We start from the raw sequence: 19,624 nt of genomic DNA on the forward strand, positions 1-19,624 counted from the left end.
TAATTATATATTTTCTTGATTAAGTTTCACCTTAAAAAAAATTCTTACCAAACAAAGGGATTTCAGTTACAATCTTCAAAACTTAGTGAAACGTTAGTATTTCACCGATTAATTTTTATTATTTCTATACACGGAAAGAAATAAGAAAAAAGGAAAATATAATAAAAATATTAAATTTCTATCGTTGATTGAATGGAGAAAAATTAATTTGATTGGATCACCAAATCATTATTTCGTACCAAATTGGAATAAATGAGATAAAAGTTCACTATCCCTCTCATTTAAAAAAAAACTTTGATAGTAACTTTATAAAACAATAAATGATTTTAATATTAGATTAAAACATTATTTAGATTTTTAATAATATCGAAAATATTTTGTTGATTGTGTATTTCATTCGACTCTCTATTTTATCTCCCAAATAAATAAAAATAAATCTGTCTATTTCCTTTTTTAATCTTTTTTTTTTTATCTTTTCAAACTATATATCTTATTCATCTTATTTTTCTGTTTTTATCTTCTTCTTTTTCACTATTTTACTTCTTATTATATTGAAAGAACCAACCCGTGTCTTTTCAAATTCGCGTTCTTATATTTTTATTTCTATAAAGAAAAAAACGTTTTACAAATTAATGCGCGGCGCGAAGAGGTCTCAGCGGCGGTTCCGAGCAGCGGTGGTTCCGAGCAGCGGCGGTTCCGAGCAGCGGCGGTTCCGAGCAGCGGTGGTTCTGAGCAGCGGCGGTTCTGAGCAGCGGTAGTTCTGAGAAGCGGTGTTTCTCTTTCAGTCTGATTGAAATTTGGCAGTGAAGAAGCTCTTTTCGTTGAAATTTGAATTTATCGGAACCTTCTCTTTTTCGGTATGCGTTCTAAGCTGCGATGATTTACACGATTTCCATTCGAAGCTTCCATGTTATTTCTCTCGTTGTTGCTACTTTTCATCATAGTTTTATATGCTTCAAGAAACTTCAAAATATCACTGATTATTCAATGCTATGTCTACGGCTTAATGCTTTTAATTAATTAATGGCAATTGTTTTTGTTCTGTTTGATGAATTGCCCCAAAAATAAACTATTGTGAATTTGAGTATGTCCGAATCTGTAAATTTGTCGATTCATTTACTTAATTATCACATTTTAATGTTCTACATTGCTTCTGAATGAAATGGTATAGATTACGTGCAGCAGTTAACTATGATTGATACGGCAGAAGAGCACAGCAACAAAAACTTTGTTTAATATTTTTTAACTTTAGGAAACTTATTTTCTTTGGAACTTATTTTTTAACAATGGTATAGATACTGTTCTGCATGTGTTGTTTTTCTCAGAAATTTTATGTGCAGCTTAAGAATCTTCTTTATTCTGCAGTTATTTTTCATTTTCATGTTTGAGGTGAGCTGTTTTATTTTTGGCCGTTTCGCTCTTCTTTATTATATTTATCATATTGTGCCTGGGTAGGTGTCCATGGATACAGATTCAAGGAAACGCACACTGGAGGCTTTGGAGAGAAGAATAGCTTTTGCTAAAGGTGAAGTTCTCCAAAATGAAAAGAAAAGCAAAGAGAGTATAAATGAAGAGCGGAAACCGCTTATTCATAAAAGTTCTAGTTCTAAAGATCCTTCTCCACAGATGTTGCATTCATCATCAGTCGCACCCAAGAAAGGTAATTCATTTTCAATTTTGTAGATTGTTCTTATTTCTTTCTTTCTTCACAACCGGTAGTAAGTTAATACCGTGAAGGATGTTTTACTTGCATTCGTTTTTCTTTAGTAGTATCATAAGCACTTATTATCTACATTAGGGGAAGTATTTTGTGTTCGTGTGTTGATTTTTGTGCTATTCATTAGCATCCAGTCTGATTGTCCAGGAATGGGGTAAACTTTTTTTTATTGTTAATTTGTGATTTTTGCATTATGATTCTGATGCATATATCTGTAAATATCTTGTTTGACATTTAGCTGATAATTTTCATTTCCCCCGTTTTAGGAAATTTCAGTTTTTCCGGTCATACCAATTCACAAGGTACTAGAAACTCAATGTCATACTATCCTTTGATATATAAGTTCTTTCTCTTATGTTTTCATCTTTTTGATTTTTGAGGGTTTTATGCAAAGTATATTTTAAATTTATCACTTCAATATATATGGACAAAATGATGTTAATATTTATTTGCAGAAATTCAAGATGGTCTTGTATATGCCCAACTTTCTGTGCCTATAAATGCCAATCTGCTCCCAACTAGTGAGGTAATTCCTTCTTGGAACTTGTGTCCTGACTGAGAATATTAAGAAAATCTAATCAAAGCATTTTCTGATGAAATTTTCCATTATAAATCTGTAATAATTAATCTCCTCCAACATCTGAACTTTAAAACAAACACTGATGCATGGAATGATTCCACAGATCTTAAAAGCCACCTTTTAACCAATTAAAATTGTTTGTGCTCTCAATCTAACCAGAATGTGGAAGTTTCTTTATCTTCAAGATTGAAAGATGCAGTTTTTTTCCATTAGCAGTGATAACTTGGTGGAAATTTGTATTTGTGACCATTGACATATATTTTGCAGTTTTCTGTTGAAAGAGGAGGTTCAATTGATGACATATTGCATGAGCTTCTTCAGAAGGGAGATGCTGCACAAAAGTACGCGCAGGGATCTAGAAACATGAAAATTGACAACTGTATCCTTCTTGATACTTTTGTACAAGGACGGGTGCTTTCTTCTGGTTCTCAAACCAGAGCTTTGCAAATCCATTCAAAACGCTCTAAGAAACACATGTCTATGAGACAGCATAAAAAGTGTGGATCATTACATCTTCCTCAAGAGTTCCAAAAGTAAGTTACAAGTACACTTCCTGACAATATGTTGATCCTTACTATTATTTTTTAGCGCTGCAATTGTTATAATGTGTATTCTTGTTGTGAGGAATCTTTTATTTCAGCATCAGCTTTTGTTTGGGAGTTTTAGTTTTATGCTGTGTACAAATAATGTTTTATACATGTTTTATTGGTCACACTTTTCCTACAATGGTGTTTTTTTGTTCCCTAATAGTTAACTCTGCTTGCAGATTCGACATTTTCAAGCCAATGCATGAAATGTGGAAAGATTACGTAATGCAGCTTCTTAAATCCACTGGGTACATCTTATGTATCATTTTTGTTGAGTTGAAAATTATCTGTTTCTTGTTTTCTGATTCTGCAGCAATGGGGGATGTAATTCATGATTATTTATGCTGCTTTCCTCTTGAGGCTTTTATGACTATTAACTCGTTTAATATTGCAGGAATAATCAATTGACTCAATGTCTCCTAGGTGCAGATCTACATGGTGCTTTCATTTTAGGTTTGAGCACATTCTTTTTTACTTTCAAACGAGTTAAAAACACCTAAGATAATCTTATAATAAAAAAGGAAAAGTTTCATACCAGGACAATTATTAAGGACAGTTATTTTATATTATTTTTTTTCTCAAAAGATGAATGTGTTTTAATGTGTAATTCTTTTATGTACATTGAAAAGTGTGTTAAAATTTCTGTTATATATATATATATATTACAATTTGTTCATATTTGTGCTCGATGTGGATCTTCAACAACATCTTAAACGTGAAACTAGATATTTATGGGTGATTTGATAACAACTCGATAGGAAGTGACATGATAGTCTCAATAGACTCACTAGAATAGGCTATGATATCATCTTAGAAAATAAAGTTTAATTAAACCGTACAAAATCAGTTTGTATATTGGAATTTTCACTCAATTATATATTATAATTTTTTCATATTTTTAATCGATGTGAAATCTCATTTTTAAAATTATGGCAATGAGTTCAATAGTGAAGATAACCTGCGGTTTGGTTCATGGTGCAGACCAAGTGTTTGATTTTCTTGTTCAAGAAAAGATTCCCTGATCTGAACCCTCCCTTGACTTTGAAATCCCCACTTTCCTGCGTAACCTTTTTCACAGTCCATTAGAAGAAAAAGAGTTGTGCTTCTGATATATGTCTATATGAAAAAATTAATTATTTTAACCTCTATTATATAATCATCTGCATGTTATCACTGATTATACCAAGTCTATCTGTTTTTGCAGTTGTGGAGTGTAAAATAACTTATTTTGCAGGAATTTGTGGCGTCATGATTCGTGAAACTGCAGAGGCGTTTGGGATAATTACTGAAGATGATAAATTTCGAGGTAATAGAGACTTGCGTTGCATTATCAAAGTATGGGTTTTGACTTACTTTCACCTGTTCTCTCTTGTTCTGAGAATTCCTTAATCCTTATTTTAAGTTCATTTGTATCCCTTTCAACATTGTGAATTAGTTGATAACGAACTAGGAACCTTTACCATAACAAATTCTGGAAATTTTTTGGCTGAAGTTTAAGTTGTGATGATTTCTCTATCCTGAGATCCATCTCTCATTAATCTATTCGTTTCAAACTTGTGATGACCAAATATTTACTCTCTGTTTGGTATCGTGCAGTTGTTCCCAAAAAAGGTTCCGTGTTTGTGTTCCAAGTAGATTGCTGGAAAGTCACTCTGCATGGAGATAAACTTAGTTCAAGAAAGGTTGGATTATGATATTGGTGTTGATGATCCTTCAACTTGGCCCGATTTGTATCAGTTTTTGATGATGGTACTTCATCCTTTTTGAGGTGTGAACCTTGTTACTGTCATCTTGTGTTGTGCTTTGCTATTCTATGTTTTTTACAATGTTTTTCTTATTGTAAAACAGAATATCCGTAAACCCCTGTGTGTTTAAATGCTGATTGGTTGAAGAATTCTGAGCAGGAAGAAATATGTTCAGCCGTAATTCACTCAACAAGAGTTAATTAAATTATACGAACTAGATATACATCAATTTTTATATTTCAAATTGAATCATCATTACAAGTATCTCATAGCTATTCTAAATTAGTATTTTTTTTTTCATAATGAGCCTTGCTTTAAGGCTGTACAGTAGACAGCAATCCAAAGACTTTGGTTTGATATTAAATAAAATATTTCATACAACTATAACTACCATTAATATCTTTCCCATTTCTTTATACAATCATTGCAGTTTTGTAATAATAACCACACATACAGCCAACATAATAAAAAAAAGTAATTGCATGATAGCACATGTGGTTATCAAACATGTTTTTGGAATCTAGTCTGCACAACATTTGATTTTTTTTAAGTTATTTTACCAAGGACCCCCATGTCCCCAAATAAAAGTAAAATGAGATGAAATAAAAATTATTTACTTTAATCACACACGACCCATAAAGAATTATTTACATTTGTTTTAAAGAAAGAATAATTTAAATTCTTACTTCAACTACATCTCCGTCTTTGAGTTTTGTGTTGGGCAGTACTAACTGTCCATTAATCACAACCAGCCTTCCCTCCAAACCAACTTTTTGAGCAGCATCAGTAGCAGTGCTACCAGCTCTTAACCTCAAAATTTCACCATGAGGCCAACAAATAATTACCACTTCCCCAAGAGAACCGTGAAGATCATAAAGCTTTGCGTCGTACTTTGTTTGCTTCACACTTACTTCAGACCGCAATTGCTCTTCCCAGGAAAGCATTGTTCTCAAAAGCTTCACCTAAAACATGAATTACACAGTCACTGCAACATTCATTGACATTTCACAAAACTACGGGAATTGCGGGGTGAAAATAAAATATCACTTTCACTTTCGGACCGACATTTTGGCCAACTATGCAAAATAGACTACCTGATTGCTACCATCTTAACTGCATTTGAAATTTTAAATTTGCAACTACAATCATTACCAAAAATAAAAATAATGATCTGCAAAAAATATAGATTTTGCTTTGAGCAGAGCAAATTTCAGATTTCTAGATCAGCAACATTTTAATATGTAACCAATTTAAGGGACAGGAAGAATCAATCTTGAAATGAAGCCACTGAAAATCTCATAGCATGAAATAAAGATAATAATTGCATTTATATTATTTGAATGGCTATGATGATTTTGACACGGAAAGAAAACAAAGGAAAGCAAACAAAAGCAATTTCCATTTTCACAATGCGTATAAGATAATACCTTGTTATTGATGCCGGCTTCCGCAGAAGTTGATGCTACCAAGTCAAATTTTGAGTGTGATGTTATCCGGTCAACTTGTCTGCCCTCAAATACAGCCGACACAACAGCCCAATATTCAGATTCTTCTTTCTCAGTAAAATTGATAACTTGGATGAATGTTGGGAGTAGTCGTCCAAATTGGTCTTGCTGCGAATTATGCAAATAATATTATAAACATTATTTAAATATATTATTTTTTATGCATCTTCAGTATTAAAAAGTTTTACTTCTCATGTAAATGATGTGTAACCACTACATTAAATGAGTTTAATCACAAATGCAAACTAAATTCTAAATTATAAGAATCAAATATTTCAAAACAATTATTTTATCCATCGCGTGGCATTCGAAAGATCATAGAGACTAAGTAACATGAACCATTCATCTTTAAAACCAGAAATATGATATAGGATTGACATAAGTGATGAAAAATTAAAAAAAAAATGTGACCGATTAATATGGATACAGAGAAATAACTAGATACAATCAGAGCGGTACTTTATTATTTATGTTCCGGAATATAATGCTAGTTGTATAATTCATTTTATTTTAATATTTTTCTTCACTACCTGAGGACATAATGTTTCCTAAAATGAACTATTCAATCCTTATGTTTTACCGAGCACATAGTCGACACAGGAGAATAAGCTCTAACAAAAAATTGATGGATTACTGAGAATTTCGTCAATAGTAGTAATTACTGTACACGTTCAAATATTGACTTGGCATATGGCTGCCCAAAATGAATGAAGTTTTTCTCGATAGTAATTTCGACACCACAGATACATTTACAGCCCATGTTGGTGATTATGAACTAGATACGGCCAGTGTGCAAAGGATAGATTTTCATATCTAAAGCACAATTTCTGGTATGTCACTGTGTCTACATTGCTGATAAATAAAAAATAAACTAAAATGTAGCGTACAGTTATATTCTCTTAGAAAAACATACCTTGTGATACATTCCATCTCGACATAGTGTGTACTTCTCTAGACAAGTACACCAATCTCCATGTCCTGGTTCAAACCACCATTCATCAGATACCTGAAGCACATCAATAGGAGGCAAGTTGACCCAGGCAGTTTAAAACTTAAAATACACAAAGGAAAAAATGACAGAACAGCAGGATCTGGTCATGGAGAGAGCAATACAGAATACAGCAAGCTAGTCAGTAAGCTTAACTGTCACATATAGTGATCCATCCAAGAATTGGCTTCTCAGTGGGTGTTACTAATCAATGTGTCCTTTCCATAAACCATTCATCATGAGCCATCGCTTAGTTAAAAATGTTAATTTAAGTATCAAACCTTTTTGAATAGTCGTGCATAAGCTTCCCAGCGCTTGATATGGAAAGATCTTCTGTCAGCAACTGCTTCAGAGGCAGGTAGTCCAAAGCTAACAGCAACTAGCAATTCTCTTTCATCATTTTCTACACTGAAGAGATATTGAACACGAGTGATGACAATCAGTATGGGTAGCTTTTTACAATATAACATCCATTTGAAATGAAAGTGTTATGCACCTGATGATAACAGCAGCAAGTAAGTGACTTCCTTCTACTCTGAGAACTGGATGTCCAGCCTTGAATGACTTATATTTAGTTAATAAAATATCTGAAGAATTTCCTCCCCCTAAATCTTTGGAGAAATGGGAGGATGCTTCTGTTTCAGGTTCATCCATTCTGTCTATGGATAAAAACGGGTTTCCAGTTTCCTTGTAAAGCCAGTGTGCGGCAAGTCCATGTTCAGCACACTCATGCATCCTCTATCATGCAAAATGATAAATGAAAATATGAAGAACTAAAATACAAAATAGTAAACCTACAGCATATGCAAAATAATTTAGCACCTGTGTTCTTATTTGTACTTCTAAAGGTGAGCTGTCAGGACCTTGAACTGCAGTGTGCAAGGACTGCAATATTAATAGGTTAATACAATCATGAGCACAATTCTCATGACTAAAAGAACAAGATCGCTTTTAGTTTAGTTCATGAAAATATGAACAGGAAAGCCTAACCTGATAGCCACTAGGCTTTGGATTAATGATGTAGTCATCAAATTCACCATCTATTGGAGTCCAAAGCCTGTATAATAAAAGATAAAATAAACATATCAATTTAGAGCCATTTTCAAGGGACAATAGGGTTGGTGAATTAAAAAAGATCCCTAAGATCTATACATCTAACCTTCCACTCTTAAAGAACAAACACAATGAGCACACAAGTTCATACCCACCTCACAAGATAGTCCAAAAAACTGAAAAGGAAAAAATGATGGAAATGTAGAAGAGATTAATTTAGTTGATGGGTTTTTCATGGTTTTTTTCTCTAGGAGAATATCTTATCCTCCTCTGCTTCTTTGCTGCATTATTAATTCTATTGTGGATTTCTTTCCTAGTTAAGTAAAAAAAATATAAAAAATATACCAATATGTTGCATGTAAAAAAGGTTAAAATCAAGTTTATCTCTATCTTTATACAGTGATTGCATTTAATGACTTATATATAGGTTGTAGAATTAAAAATACTCTGAAATTTGATCATTTTTTTTACCTGTGTACAATGTCAAGCAGACTATAGCAACATTGAACTGCAGGACCATGTAAAGTTCCATTCTTGTCTCCAACAACTACTCTTAATGCACGTGCATCATATACCTTATCAATGCTTGTATCCTTTCGTTTCATCTACACAAGACACAATACAATCATGATATTTACCATTCAATTAGTTATTACCAAGTGATCTCCACAAACTTTAAGATCACTAGTGCAATCATTGCTCAGTAGGAAAGAAAAACATTCAACGCTATGGCATATTATAAAACGAATGATGGAGAACGTATTAATATTAAAATAAATGAATATTAAAACTCATCATTAGAAACCTCAGCAAATCCATGGGAACCTCAGATAAACAACCTATCTCCCACATCCCAAACACGGGAATTTGAATTCATATCTTATCCTTATAAGAGAAAAACTTCCGCGTTACCCTATTTAAGATGTTACTTTCCTTATTTGAACAAGTTGCACCACTATATAAGGGGATTTCAATCATCAAATCCGACTCATCCTTATGCACTAGCTAAACTCCTTGCTAAGTATGAAGTGTCTTTGGTAGCACCCCGTATAACCCATCACCATTGGAGTAGAAAGCAAATGCAAGAGTCACACTGTTGGTATGTCTAATGTAGAAAACGAGATGATTTTGTAAAATTTTATTCCCATTTGTTTTGTTGGGTAGAAGGTACAAGGAAAGATAAAAATATGTAATAAAAAGACATAAATGTCCCTAATAAAAAACTAAAATAGAAAAAAATATATATAAGTATTTTGGTCTTTTTGTTTAGTGACCAAATTTCCACTTCCCATTCTTCGCACATTTGGATGAATCAGGAATTAATATGGACCCCACACCTTTTTTTCATCCCTTCACCGTTAATTAAGCTTTAATAAAGGAGAAATAAAAAAGATCATGTTTTCCAATGTGGCTCATTTTTCCTTCCGCTTTAGGTCATTCCCAATAAACCATAAGAATCTAACAAAATTCAAGATCACGCAAATATGCAAATCTTTGCCAAAGAAAATGTGATTCAATGTTTTACTCACATTCACCAGTGCAGGAAAAAATAAACGAAGACTAACATCAAAAGCCTAGATGGTAGTTTGTGGGGGTGTTTTGAAGTAGGGATATCCATGTGAACATTGCCGAATAAAATCCACGGTCCTTCCAATAACATTTCTTGCTCACAAGAAAAGATGTGGTTAGCGAGAATAAATTTATTCTACAAAGATTTACAACCACAAAATTTGACGGAAACCTTAGTACTCACAGCAATATTGTTTTTTCATTAACAAGGTGTCATTATTCACTATCATCTTGCTCCTATTAAACTATAGGAAAGAGAGAGACATTGAGCTCAGACCATGTGTTTCTAAAACAACACGGATGTTTATGAAATCAATACAATAAATGAAGATTTGATATCCGCTAATAATAAAGATATGAAATATGGATATAAATAAAAACATTTCTAATATACATATATAATTTAGATATTCTTTCAACAACAAAGAAAGTTTCATAGACTTGTGTATCTTTTGGCAATCAAGCCAGCTTTATGACGATCCCATTTTAAGAGTGTACAACAACTGACATCCAACAATTGATTTGTGAGCTCAAAGAGGAACCAACTCCCAAGTATTACTACTTTGAAGGGTACACTTCTCATCAATCATCGATTGTCACTAGTCTAGGAGAGATAAAGCTTCAGCTGAGGACTTAGGAATAGGAATAGTAGATAACAAGCACAAACAAATATAATGTATGGTGGAAAGCTGATGATAATTGAGGTTAATATAGTGGGGAGAAGGATTACCGGTAGAAGATGTATCTTTTCTATAATAATGGGCCAGTGGTTTTCAGAAGAGACTAAATCTGATATAGGAGAAGGACCACACATAACCTCCACTTATCATTATTCGTCAAAGAGGAATCCCATACTGGAATTTCAATCGAGTGTGAATGATGTTAATATACTTGAGTTATGGCAGAGTCATATAGTGGTGATGAACGAAGATTGACAGTGGTGGAAAAGTGACTACATATATCATCATTACAAGGAACAAGTGTCTACGGAACAAACTCCAAGAAAGAGATATTTAAAAAGACAATACAAATTAATAAACAACTACAGAGAAAGAGTATCTCGACCATGTGAGGTTACATATAAAACATGTGGTACCAAAAACACATGGAGGAAGACTTAGAATGGGGGGAAATGATAGAGTGGGGTATCTCATCATTAAGGACAAGAGATGGCATCTAGCTAATGAGATAACATACTCTAAGGAGACATCCCCCCAAACACAATGAGGAAAATGATTGTGAAAAAGTGTCCGAGTACTTTCTATTAGATGTTTGTTTTTGGGTCAGTTACTCTATTTTGTTCAGGGGTACGAGGATAGGAAGTTTGTTGAAGAATACAATTCAATGTCATGACCAATTGGAATGGGTGAGACAAATATTCACAGGTTGTCACTACGAAAAACTCGTGTAGATAAACCAAATTGTGTTTTGATTTCATTATAAAAGTTTGAAATATAAAAAACACATTTGTTTAATTCTTCATTAACTAAATTTAAGTACATCAAGAATAATCATCAATAAAGGTAACAAAATATTTAAAAATGGAAGAAGTAATATTATAGGAAGGATTCCAAATATCAAAGTGAACGAAAAAAAGGAGAAGAAACTTTTTTACTAAAACTATCAAGAAAAGAATGACGAATGTGTTTTCCTACCTGACATGACTCACAATTCAAACTAGACAATTTTTTTCTCTAATAATAAAGATATGGTAAGAGAATAAATAAAAAATGTTCTTAATAATACATACATAATCTATATATTCTTGGTTATATAAGACATGATCCTTATTTCTACAATTATAACGCTAACCATACATATGACGCCATAATTTTATACAATTGCATACCTTACTGTATAAACTATACAGGCTTTTTAATCGGCTGGATAAGGTAATTTCCATTCCTGGAACATAACTGCAAATACAGACGAAAACCTTTAAGAACTATAAAATTGTTTATACCATGGCACTGTAGTCAGCAATAGATAGTGCTTCAAGAAACACAAAAATATGCTTCACCATTCACTTGCCATGGACGATACCAAAATGTAAAAGTGGTAAAAGATAATGGTAAACAAGAACATACGAAGCTGATATAGTCATTTCCCGCTCAAGTGCTTCCTCACAAATTACCAATGATGCCAAAGCTAACCCAGCATCTTGTACAACCTTTGGTTTGGTGCATGTCCCAAGATTACTCCCAATACTATTGAGATAGTTAGCCCGTTTTCTCCGATCCAACAATATATCAAATGGAACTACAGCTTCCAAAAGATCCTGAAAAGTAAAATTAAAAAAAAAATTTGTTCTCACCCTTTCCTGAAACTTGTTGAAACAATGAAGATGTAACATTGCCTTACAGCCTCAGTAATTACTTAAACTATCAATCATGAACGTCTAAGGACAAGGAGTTCATTTCAGATAGCCCCCTTAAATATATCTTTAGAATTTTTATAACCATAATATACTTTGAATAAAATACATTCGATAACAAGGACTGAAAGAAGATTTTACAGGTTTCTTTCAAACTTCAAATATCCTTTTTTTATTGAGCTACATACGGGATATTAAGAACAAGTTAAGGTAACAATACTTCCTTGTTCACATACTTTTCAGTCTCACTTCCCCTCCTCATTCATTTTTTTCTATAATATTAGTAGAAAACAATTGGAACTTGCAAAATAACAGAAATATATATAAGCAAACAGTATAATCATTGAATTATTTTTACTCCTTCATATTTCATAGCCAGGACAAAACTAGCATTTTGGTGTAAGATTTTACAGTGGCAATAAGCACTAGCATAACCAGAAAGCAACCACAAATGAAAACTGTACACCAGAATTTAATCAAATCTAATGATCATACATAGAGTACAAACAAGTAGAATGAAGTAATCAACCCTTGCACTTAAAAATTCTTACCTTCATACTCACATCCCCATTGAACGTCAAGGATCCGTTATAGAAAGGTGTTGAATTGTTCTCATTCAAATGTATCAAATTGCCTTTTACAGAGAATCTTCTCAAGTTTCCTGTTCTGCTAGTAGGACTCCACATGGAAGCCAAATCGGCTCGCATCTTTTGAAATATTTGAGGCTGGTATCAACGAACAAATACAAACATAGGTGGGCCAGTGTCAATAAATTATAATGGTCTTATTATGTCATCTTGATAATGCTAACATTTTGTTGTTTATCTTAAAACTTGGGTTTGGGCTCAATTTAATCTTACAAAACTAACATATAAGGTAAGAATTGTTCTCCATTCATATAGACTTTAATTTAGTCATCTCACTAGTTGATGTGAGATTTATAGCACGCCTCTCACGTCAATAACTAAACATCACGATGAAATTTGCAAGACTTGACATGCAATGTAAGGATGGTCTGATGGACTGACTAGTAGGATTAGGGTTGTCCCCCACTTATATTCTTTAATTTGGACATGTCACTAGTTAATGTAGAACCTACAACTACTTAAATACAGAAATTTAAATAGTGTAACTTTCCGATCATCCACTTCCTGTTTAAAAATGAGATAAAATAATAAAGGTCCAGCAAATAGCTTAAGGGAGGTGAGAAGATTTTCATAGGGACCGGAGAACTTCATTGTTTCTGTATTTTTGTCTTTCTGCTGTGTCTAAGGTTCTTATAAGATTATATTAATATAATTGATCACTATCAAAGCAAAAGAAACATATATACTAATAGAAGACCTGTAGAACAGCAAAGCATAAATCTTCCAGTTCAGCTTTCAACGCCCACAGACCCAATCTTGAAGCAAGTGAACACCAAATGATTAAGGTCTCCTCTGCAACAGCTTGAGCTTTTTGCAATGGCAGAGCATGACTGCAGAGAGAGATAGTGTCACCTAATAAAAATGACCTATGAAACATAACTTATAACCTGCTTATCTAAAAAGTCAAAAGGCCCCACATGGCTAAGTTTGCTGGTTAAAGATGGCTACTAAAGCAAGGAAGTAAAAATCACTACCAAAAACCATGAAGAATTGAGAGGGCTATAATATTAAAATAAATTTTGTTTCATCTTCAAATAACAACAGATCTGGAGTAAAAGGCCAGAAAAGGGAAAATAAGCAAGACCAACAATAATCGGGTATAAAAGGAAAGAAGTTAAGAAGCCCAGAGTAAGTACATTGTTCTCATGTTGTGAAGACGATCTGCAAGCTTGATGAGCACAACACGTGGATCATCAACCATTCCCAAAAGCATTTCTCGTAAATTACTTGCCTAGCAGATTATGAATGTAACATATCAGAAAAGTTTGCTGCTAATTCCACCACCCTCTACCACGTTTTACAAATTTCAGAATGTGTATAGTTTCAGTATTGTCTTGACCAACCACCAGATGCATTATATTGATAGATACAAAAGATTGTTGCATTGACCTGTATTTTGGAAGCTTAGTATCGTAAAATGAAATGGATTGTGCACAAAATTGGCCAACCTCAAGCTTCTATAAGAATAAGTATTAAATATCTATTATAGAGAAAGAGGATGATATGATACAATCTTCTCTTCACAATTAATCTTTATATTGTTTAAAAACCATCTTAGGCATCCATTGTTTTCAGTATATTTTGATATTGATGATTAACATGATACCAAAGTAAACTTGAAAGTCTCAAGAGCTAATTGATATAATATATATATATATATATGTGTGTGTGTGTGTGTGTCAAAGGCAGATTACGTACCTCTTCTTCGCCAAGGACACCCTGGTTTACACTTACCCTTCGATGTCTGCGTAATAGCTGCAAAAGTTGATGCAGTTATTGCATAATATGGTAATAAAAGAAAACAGCAACAATCTCCAGAGTTGTTAGGAGAATTAAGCTTGAAGCATCTAATCCACAAATACAATGAAATAGAAGAATATGTCACTAAACTCTTTCCCTATTGCCCCATACATCTGCATTAGCTATGAGATAACTGTTAGAGCTTAAGATTCCTAAAAACTTGAGATATTAGGTTCATAGTTGAAAATGGTTTACAGGTTCATAGTAACTTGTAATGAAATTTATTTCAATTATGAAAAATAGGGCAGCTAGGTAATAGATAGAGACTTTAATGCCATGTCCAAGACCAATACGAGCGAAAAGCTTTATAATAAGTTTGTAAGATGAATGGATACAAAGACTTCTATATCTTTATTTCAATCAAGGTGTGTAGCAAATTGCATTCTAAAATCTAGCAAGCTAACTATTATGTACCTCCCACCTCCTTCAAGATACAAAAAAAATTCAAAGATATGGTACCTGATTAATGTAGCTTAACCTTGAAACACTAGCTACCAATTTGACCACATCATCCCCAAACTCTGCCCGAATGTCCTGCAGACTTTGGCAAGTGTCATCGACCACGTCATGTAAAATACCAGCCACAACAGTGTCAACAGCCTGAAACAGAGTATCACTATCTCAAACAAAGGAACAATTGAATAGAAACATGTTTTCAACCTGCAGTGCATTTAGCTGAAAAATGCAAACGATAACAGTAATATAAAAGTTAATGCAGTTCAAAGTAGTAAAGATTCAGTTTAGCTGTCTCAGTGACGTCAAAGGCTAAATCTGGTAAAAGAAAGACAATATTTTCAAAAAAAAATTCAATCAATTTAGAAACTGAGATGTGCAAGAAAGATATGGGAGCTTCGGTGGAAACTGCAGACATTTAAAAATAATAAAACAATATATCATACATTATCCAATAGTTTAAATATCAAAACTAAAAATTATGTATAAATGAGATAAATGATATTGACATTTATCAGTATAATTAATAGTACTTCGTCAACTTTAGTGTTCCACTAATATGTTTCTTCAGATTTTTTGTAACATCATAAAAGAAGAACATCCCCAGTATGTTTGTTGAAATTTATGGCGTATTAAAAATATATATGTTCTAATTAATGATACTGTCATTATATGCCTGGTTAAATGATGATGGCATCATGATCAAATTTATTAAATTATAATTAGGTCTGCCATTTTGTTTGTTCCATAACGGCATGGGTTCTCCTGAGTACATTGGATGATGAAGGGGCGATGAGGAGGAAAGGAAGTCGTGAATGCCTTCTTTTTTTCCACAAAGTAAAACAAATACCAAAACAAATCCAGTCACTATTACTAGCTGATCATTGGAGTTCATACTCGTTTACCACTTGATGGAACCAATGCAGCCAAAATTCTTCCTGTGTGGATACAATGTGTTAAATAAGGGTCTCCAGTCTTCCGCATTTGGCCACGATGTGCTTTTCTTGCAAATGCTATAGCCTTCTGTACCTACCTTCACACATAAGGTGTTTTAATGATGTAAAAAGATAACATACAAGTCATAATACAACACAAGTACAGATATTAAACCTTTGCATCGTTAAATATTGGGTAACCAGTAACATCTACTCCATCCAGCGTCACTGTACCTGCATGTTATAAATTTTGCTAATAAGAAAACTTACGAATAGACCAACCCTATCATGTGATGACAGACACGGCAACAGAAACTTTCTGTGGCATGCAAAGAACTATGAATTGTATATCTCAGCACTATTTAATGACACATGACTTGATGCTCCCCCTCAAGCATTTCGTATACGATATGATACTTACAAAATTATATAGCATGTGATAAACGTAGACTAGATGATACTAACATGATTCTAGTAGATTACTAATGTTGGAGATCCTACCGCCACTAAGAATAAGATCATATTAGTATATATAAGGGGTTAGTAAGATTGAGTTACACATAAATATATGTACTAAGATGATATCAGAATATGATATAGAGTCATACAGAATCCACTCTAGTTAGGTTTTTGGGGCTTTTATGCCACCGTTATAATTCTTTGTCCTTGTAAATCACTTCCTAATTTCTAGAAAAGTATTGATATATTCCTTTCTTAAACTTCACCCACGAAGGGGATTAGTTTCCGATTTTGGTTCATCCAAGAATAGAGCTTCTATATTTCTATCTTATACGTGTTTCTATGTCTCAAATGCAATCCGTAATATTATATTTTCATAACTTGTTTAGAGACTTGGATATACGTGAAGTACTATCAGAACTGAATACACGAAGCAAGTACAAGTATCCGTGCACGTGCTTCATAGGACACTATCTTCAGCAAAAGTCTTCAATCCGCAAATTCGTGAAATTAAACAATCATAAGCGCTTAAGCGACGCTTTAATTTGGCATCAGAAATCACGTAAGCATATTAAATCAAATTCAACCGCAATCGTGCAAGAGAATTTAAAATAAAATAAAGAGAGGAAAACAGAAGAAGAAGAAGAAGAAGACGCGGAACCTGGTTGCTCCTGCAGTTTAGGCCACAGGAAATCGACCTTAGTGGATAGACAAGCGCCGGAGGCAATTGCGACGGCGGTGACGGCAACCTGTGTGATGGCTGAAGAGACGGCGCTATGGACGGATGCGGCTTTGGCAGCGGCGGCGATTACGTTATCGGAGGTGAGAACAGGAGTGAGAGACGTCGGAACAGCGATTTGGTCAAGCAAACAGCAAAATCTGAAACGGTTAGGTTTGAAGGATCGGAATCTGCGAAGAAATGGAGATTTGTTCTGAGCTGCTAACATTTTGGAGCGTTGGCATGAGAGCACGCTCATGCTCATAGTTGTTTAACAGTGAAGTAAATAGTGATGATGGAAGAGACGGTTATTCTCCCGGGAAAATGGCGTGAGAGAGAAAATGAGTGGTTGAAAAGGGAAAAAAGGAATCTATGGCCACGGTTGCTGATTTTTCTCATTGAAATCTGGTTTTGTATTTTTGTGCGATGCATCTCTTCTTCACCACTAACGCTTGGTATTCTAGAGGATAAAGAAGGAGCAAGTGCCATGCCATCCTAAAACAAATTGTATTTTATTTAAATATTTTTTCTGAATATATTTAAAAATATAAAATAAATAAAGAGGATAATGACTATGTAAAATGGTTTTACAGTGTGATTTTTACGTCATTGTCGTATTAGTTATTATTAATAAATTTTCACATAATTACAGCAATAATATATTTATTTCTACGAGATAATTTATAATATATAACATTATATCATAAATTTTCATTATGATATATATTTTTTTCTATAAGATAATAACCTGTCAAACCGTGCTAATAACACAGTTAAAGAAAATAATAAATTAAATATGAAATTATTTATTTAGTTAATATTTATACAAAAAACTTATTATTATATATATATATATATATATATATATATATATAAAGTATTATGTAAAGAGATTCCAATATTTTTGGTAAAAGTATTATTGATTGTAGATAATGATGGATGTGCTGTTCATGTTATATAAAGACCAAATTTGATAATTTTAATGGACAAATTCATGGTGCAGTTTACTGAATGAAAATAATGTGGCTAAAATAATTTATATATTAATTAATGTATAGATACTTTTGTTTTGCATTGTTTCTTTGAACTTTTATTTGTTTGGTTTGTAAAGTAAGTTAATTTTAACCTATATATTTAATCAATTTCATTTTTTATATTTTTCTTGTAATAGTTTTTTTTTCTGGAAAAGACCTTTGGAATAATTGTTATTTATGAAAATGATTTCATTTAAAAGTGATTTTCGGAGGAAAATTTATTTAAAAATTATCCAGAATAACTTTTGATTTTAGTGTACGCTTTTATAGAAAAAAAAAACTAACTTTTCTCAAAAACAAAACTTTTCTCAACAAATATTTAATGAAAAGGAATTCACATCAAATAATTTCTTTTATCAATCATTGGTCCTTAAATATTTCACATATTATCAATTTAGTCATTTGAAAAAACAAAAACAAAATATTGTCCCTAAATCTGTAAAACTACAAATTAGTTTGTAAATATTACAATTTAATAACAAAATAGTCCTTGATTAACAATAAAATAGTTGTACAAAACTTAACAATTCAACTTAACAGAAAGAATTTTTTTAATATTTAAATATTTTTTATTCACTTAAAAAATAAATTAACAACATTTCCTAAAGACCAAAATTATCACTTACATTTACCCTTTACTTCTTTCTTTATATATGCCTAAGCGACACTGCTTGAAGTTAACCTGTAAGAAGAAACTCCTTCGCTAATTCGAAAGAGAAGAGGAAGCGCAGGGAAAGCGTAACGACTTTAGAGGCAATTCCACGTTGAAGCAGGAAGTTTGAATTTAGCGAGAAGGGGGAAGTTTCCATTCGATCAATCAGCGGGTCAATTGTCTATTTACTTTCATCTCATCGTAAGCAAAAGCTTTGACTTCTGAACAACTATGAAAGACCAGTTGATGTTTGTCGTCGTAATCATTCTCGAATACCCTCGCTAGGGGTTTTAGTTCCAACTAGCAGCAAAAAGGCTTGAACACATAACTTCGTATTACTTAAGCAATTTAGAAAAGAGACTTTTCCACGTCAACAAAGTCCAACGATGAAAAGGGAGGGTACCCGCATTTAGACAAATGTGCTTAAAACGTGCAGCGAAAATGTTTTTTTTTAACAGAAATGGTACAATTTGATAAGAAAATTATGAGATTTTGAAAAAAATATTCATAACCTGGTATCATCGGAACACAACTTCATGAGAAGAGTTTGAATTTATAAAAAAAAAAATTAATTATCTTTTTCGTCCCTATATTTATAGCCAATAGTCAATTTGGTACCGTGATTTTTAAAAAATTCAATTTGGTCCCTAAGTTTTCTAAAATGTATTCGCTGTCAGCCAGGGTTGAATGGAAGACTCGTTTGTGTGTGAAACTGTTTGATTTTTTTCCTAAGTGAATACTCATCTGTTTGACGTGAAATTTGTGGCGTTTTATCCCAAATTCAATCTAGATTCTTACGTGAAATTTC

At 32.8% G+C, this 19,624-nt stretch overlaps 2 protein-coding genes across 5 annotated transcripts; one reads left to right on the top strand and one right to left on the bottom strand.

Moving 5' to 3' along the window:
- Positions 1-636: 636 nt before the first annotated feature.
- Positions 637-4,795, top strand: LOC137810304 (ribonuclease MRP protein subunit POP4). Of its 3 annotated transcripts, XR_011080877.1 has the most exons (10): positions 637-857; positions 1,456-1,660; positions 1,984-2,019; positions 2,173-2,243; positions 2,565-2,830; positions 3,064-3,132; positions 3,279-3,337; positions 4,089-4,190; positions 4,481-4,652; positions 4,733-4,795. XR_011080877.1 is itself a non-coding variant. In XM_068611495.1 (9 exons), exons 2-9 carry the CDS (start codon positions 1,462-1,464, stop codon positions 4,576-4,578), a joined length of 900 nt encoding a protein of 299 aa, XP_068467596.1. In that variant the 5' UTR covers positions 637-857; positions 1,456-1,461; the 3' UTR covers positions 4,579-4,795. The 3 variants fall into 3 exon arrangements, 2 of the variants coding, with proteins under 2 accessions (XP_068467596.1, XP_068467597.1); XM_068611495.1 differs by having other exon boundaries at positions 4,481-4,795; XM_068611496.1 differs by having other exon boundaries at positions 4,119-4,190; positions 4,481-4,795.
- Positions 4,796-5,222: 427 nt separating this feature from the next.
- LOC137810303 (probable GTP diphosphokinase RSH2, chloroplastic) lies at positions 5,223-17,623 on the bottom strand. Of its 2 annotated transcripts, none has more exons than XM_068611492.1 (18): positions 17,074-17,623; positions 16,129-16,187; positions 15,916-16,047; positions 15,025-15,165; positions 14,464-14,520; positions 13,902-13,996; positions 13,463-13,595; positions 12,670-12,843; positions 11,832-12,022; positions 11,594-11,660; positions 8,647-8,780; positions 8,113-8,179; positions 7,945-8,007; positions 7,619-7,860; positions 7,404-7,530; positions 7,048-7,140; positions 6,057-6,242; positions 5,223-5,591 (listed from the first exon to the last, which is right to left on the bottom strand). In XM_068611492.1, the coding sequence occupies exons 1-18, from the start codon at positions 17,393-17,395 to the stop codon at positions 5,304-5,306; spliced, it is 2,571 nt and encodes an 856-aa protein (XP_068467593.1). In that variant the 5' UTR covers positions 17,396-17,623; the 3' UTR covers positions 5,223-5,303. The 2 variants fall into 2 exon arrangements, with proteins under 2 accessions (XP_068467593.1, XP_068467595.1); XM_068611494.1 differs by having other exon boundaries at positions 15,916-16,051; positions 17,074-17,619.
- Positions 17,624-19,624: the final 2,001 nt, after the last annotated feature.

This window comes from Phaseolus vulgaris, chromosome 2 (assembly GCF_000499845.2).
Source record: "Phaseolus vulgaris cultivar G19833 chromosome 2, P. vulgaris v2.0, whole genome shotgun sequence".
Classification (NCBI taxonomy): domain Eukaryota; kingdom Viridiplantae; phylum Streptophyta; class Magnoliopsida; order Fabales; family Fabaceae; genus Phaseolus; species Phaseolus vulgaris.

What these genes read in the sequence shown, in the direction of transcription:
- LOC137810303 (XM_068611492.1), bottom strand. Translation starts at nt 17,395, where the DNA reads ATGAGCATGAGCGTGCTCTCATGCCAACGCTCCAAAATGTTAGCAGCT. An exon ending in TAAACTGCAGGAGCAACCAG is followed by an intron (nt 16,188 to 17,073) that starts GTTCCGCGTCTT and finishes TATAACATGCAG; the next exon opens with GTACAGTGACGCTGGATGGA. An exon ending in TGTATAGTTTATACAGTAAG is followed by an intron (nt 8,781 to 11,593) that starts GTATGCAATTGT and finishes TGTCTTGTGTAG; the next exon opens with ATGAAACGAAAGGATACAAG.
- LOC137810304 (XM_068611495.1), top strand. Translation starts at nt 1,462, where the DNA reads ATGGATACAGATTCAAGGAAACGCACACTGGAGGCTTTGGAGAGAAGA. An exon ending in CTTCCTCAAGAGTTCCAAAA is followed by an intron (nt 2,831 to 3,063) that starts GTAAGTTACAAG and finishes CTCTGCTTGCAG; the next exon opens with ATTCGACATTTTCAAGCCAA. An exon ending in TGAAGATGATAAATTTCGAG is followed by an intron (nt 4,191 to 4,480) that starts GTAATAGAGACT and finishes GGTATCGTGCAG; the next exon opens with TTGTTCCCAAAAAAGGTTCC.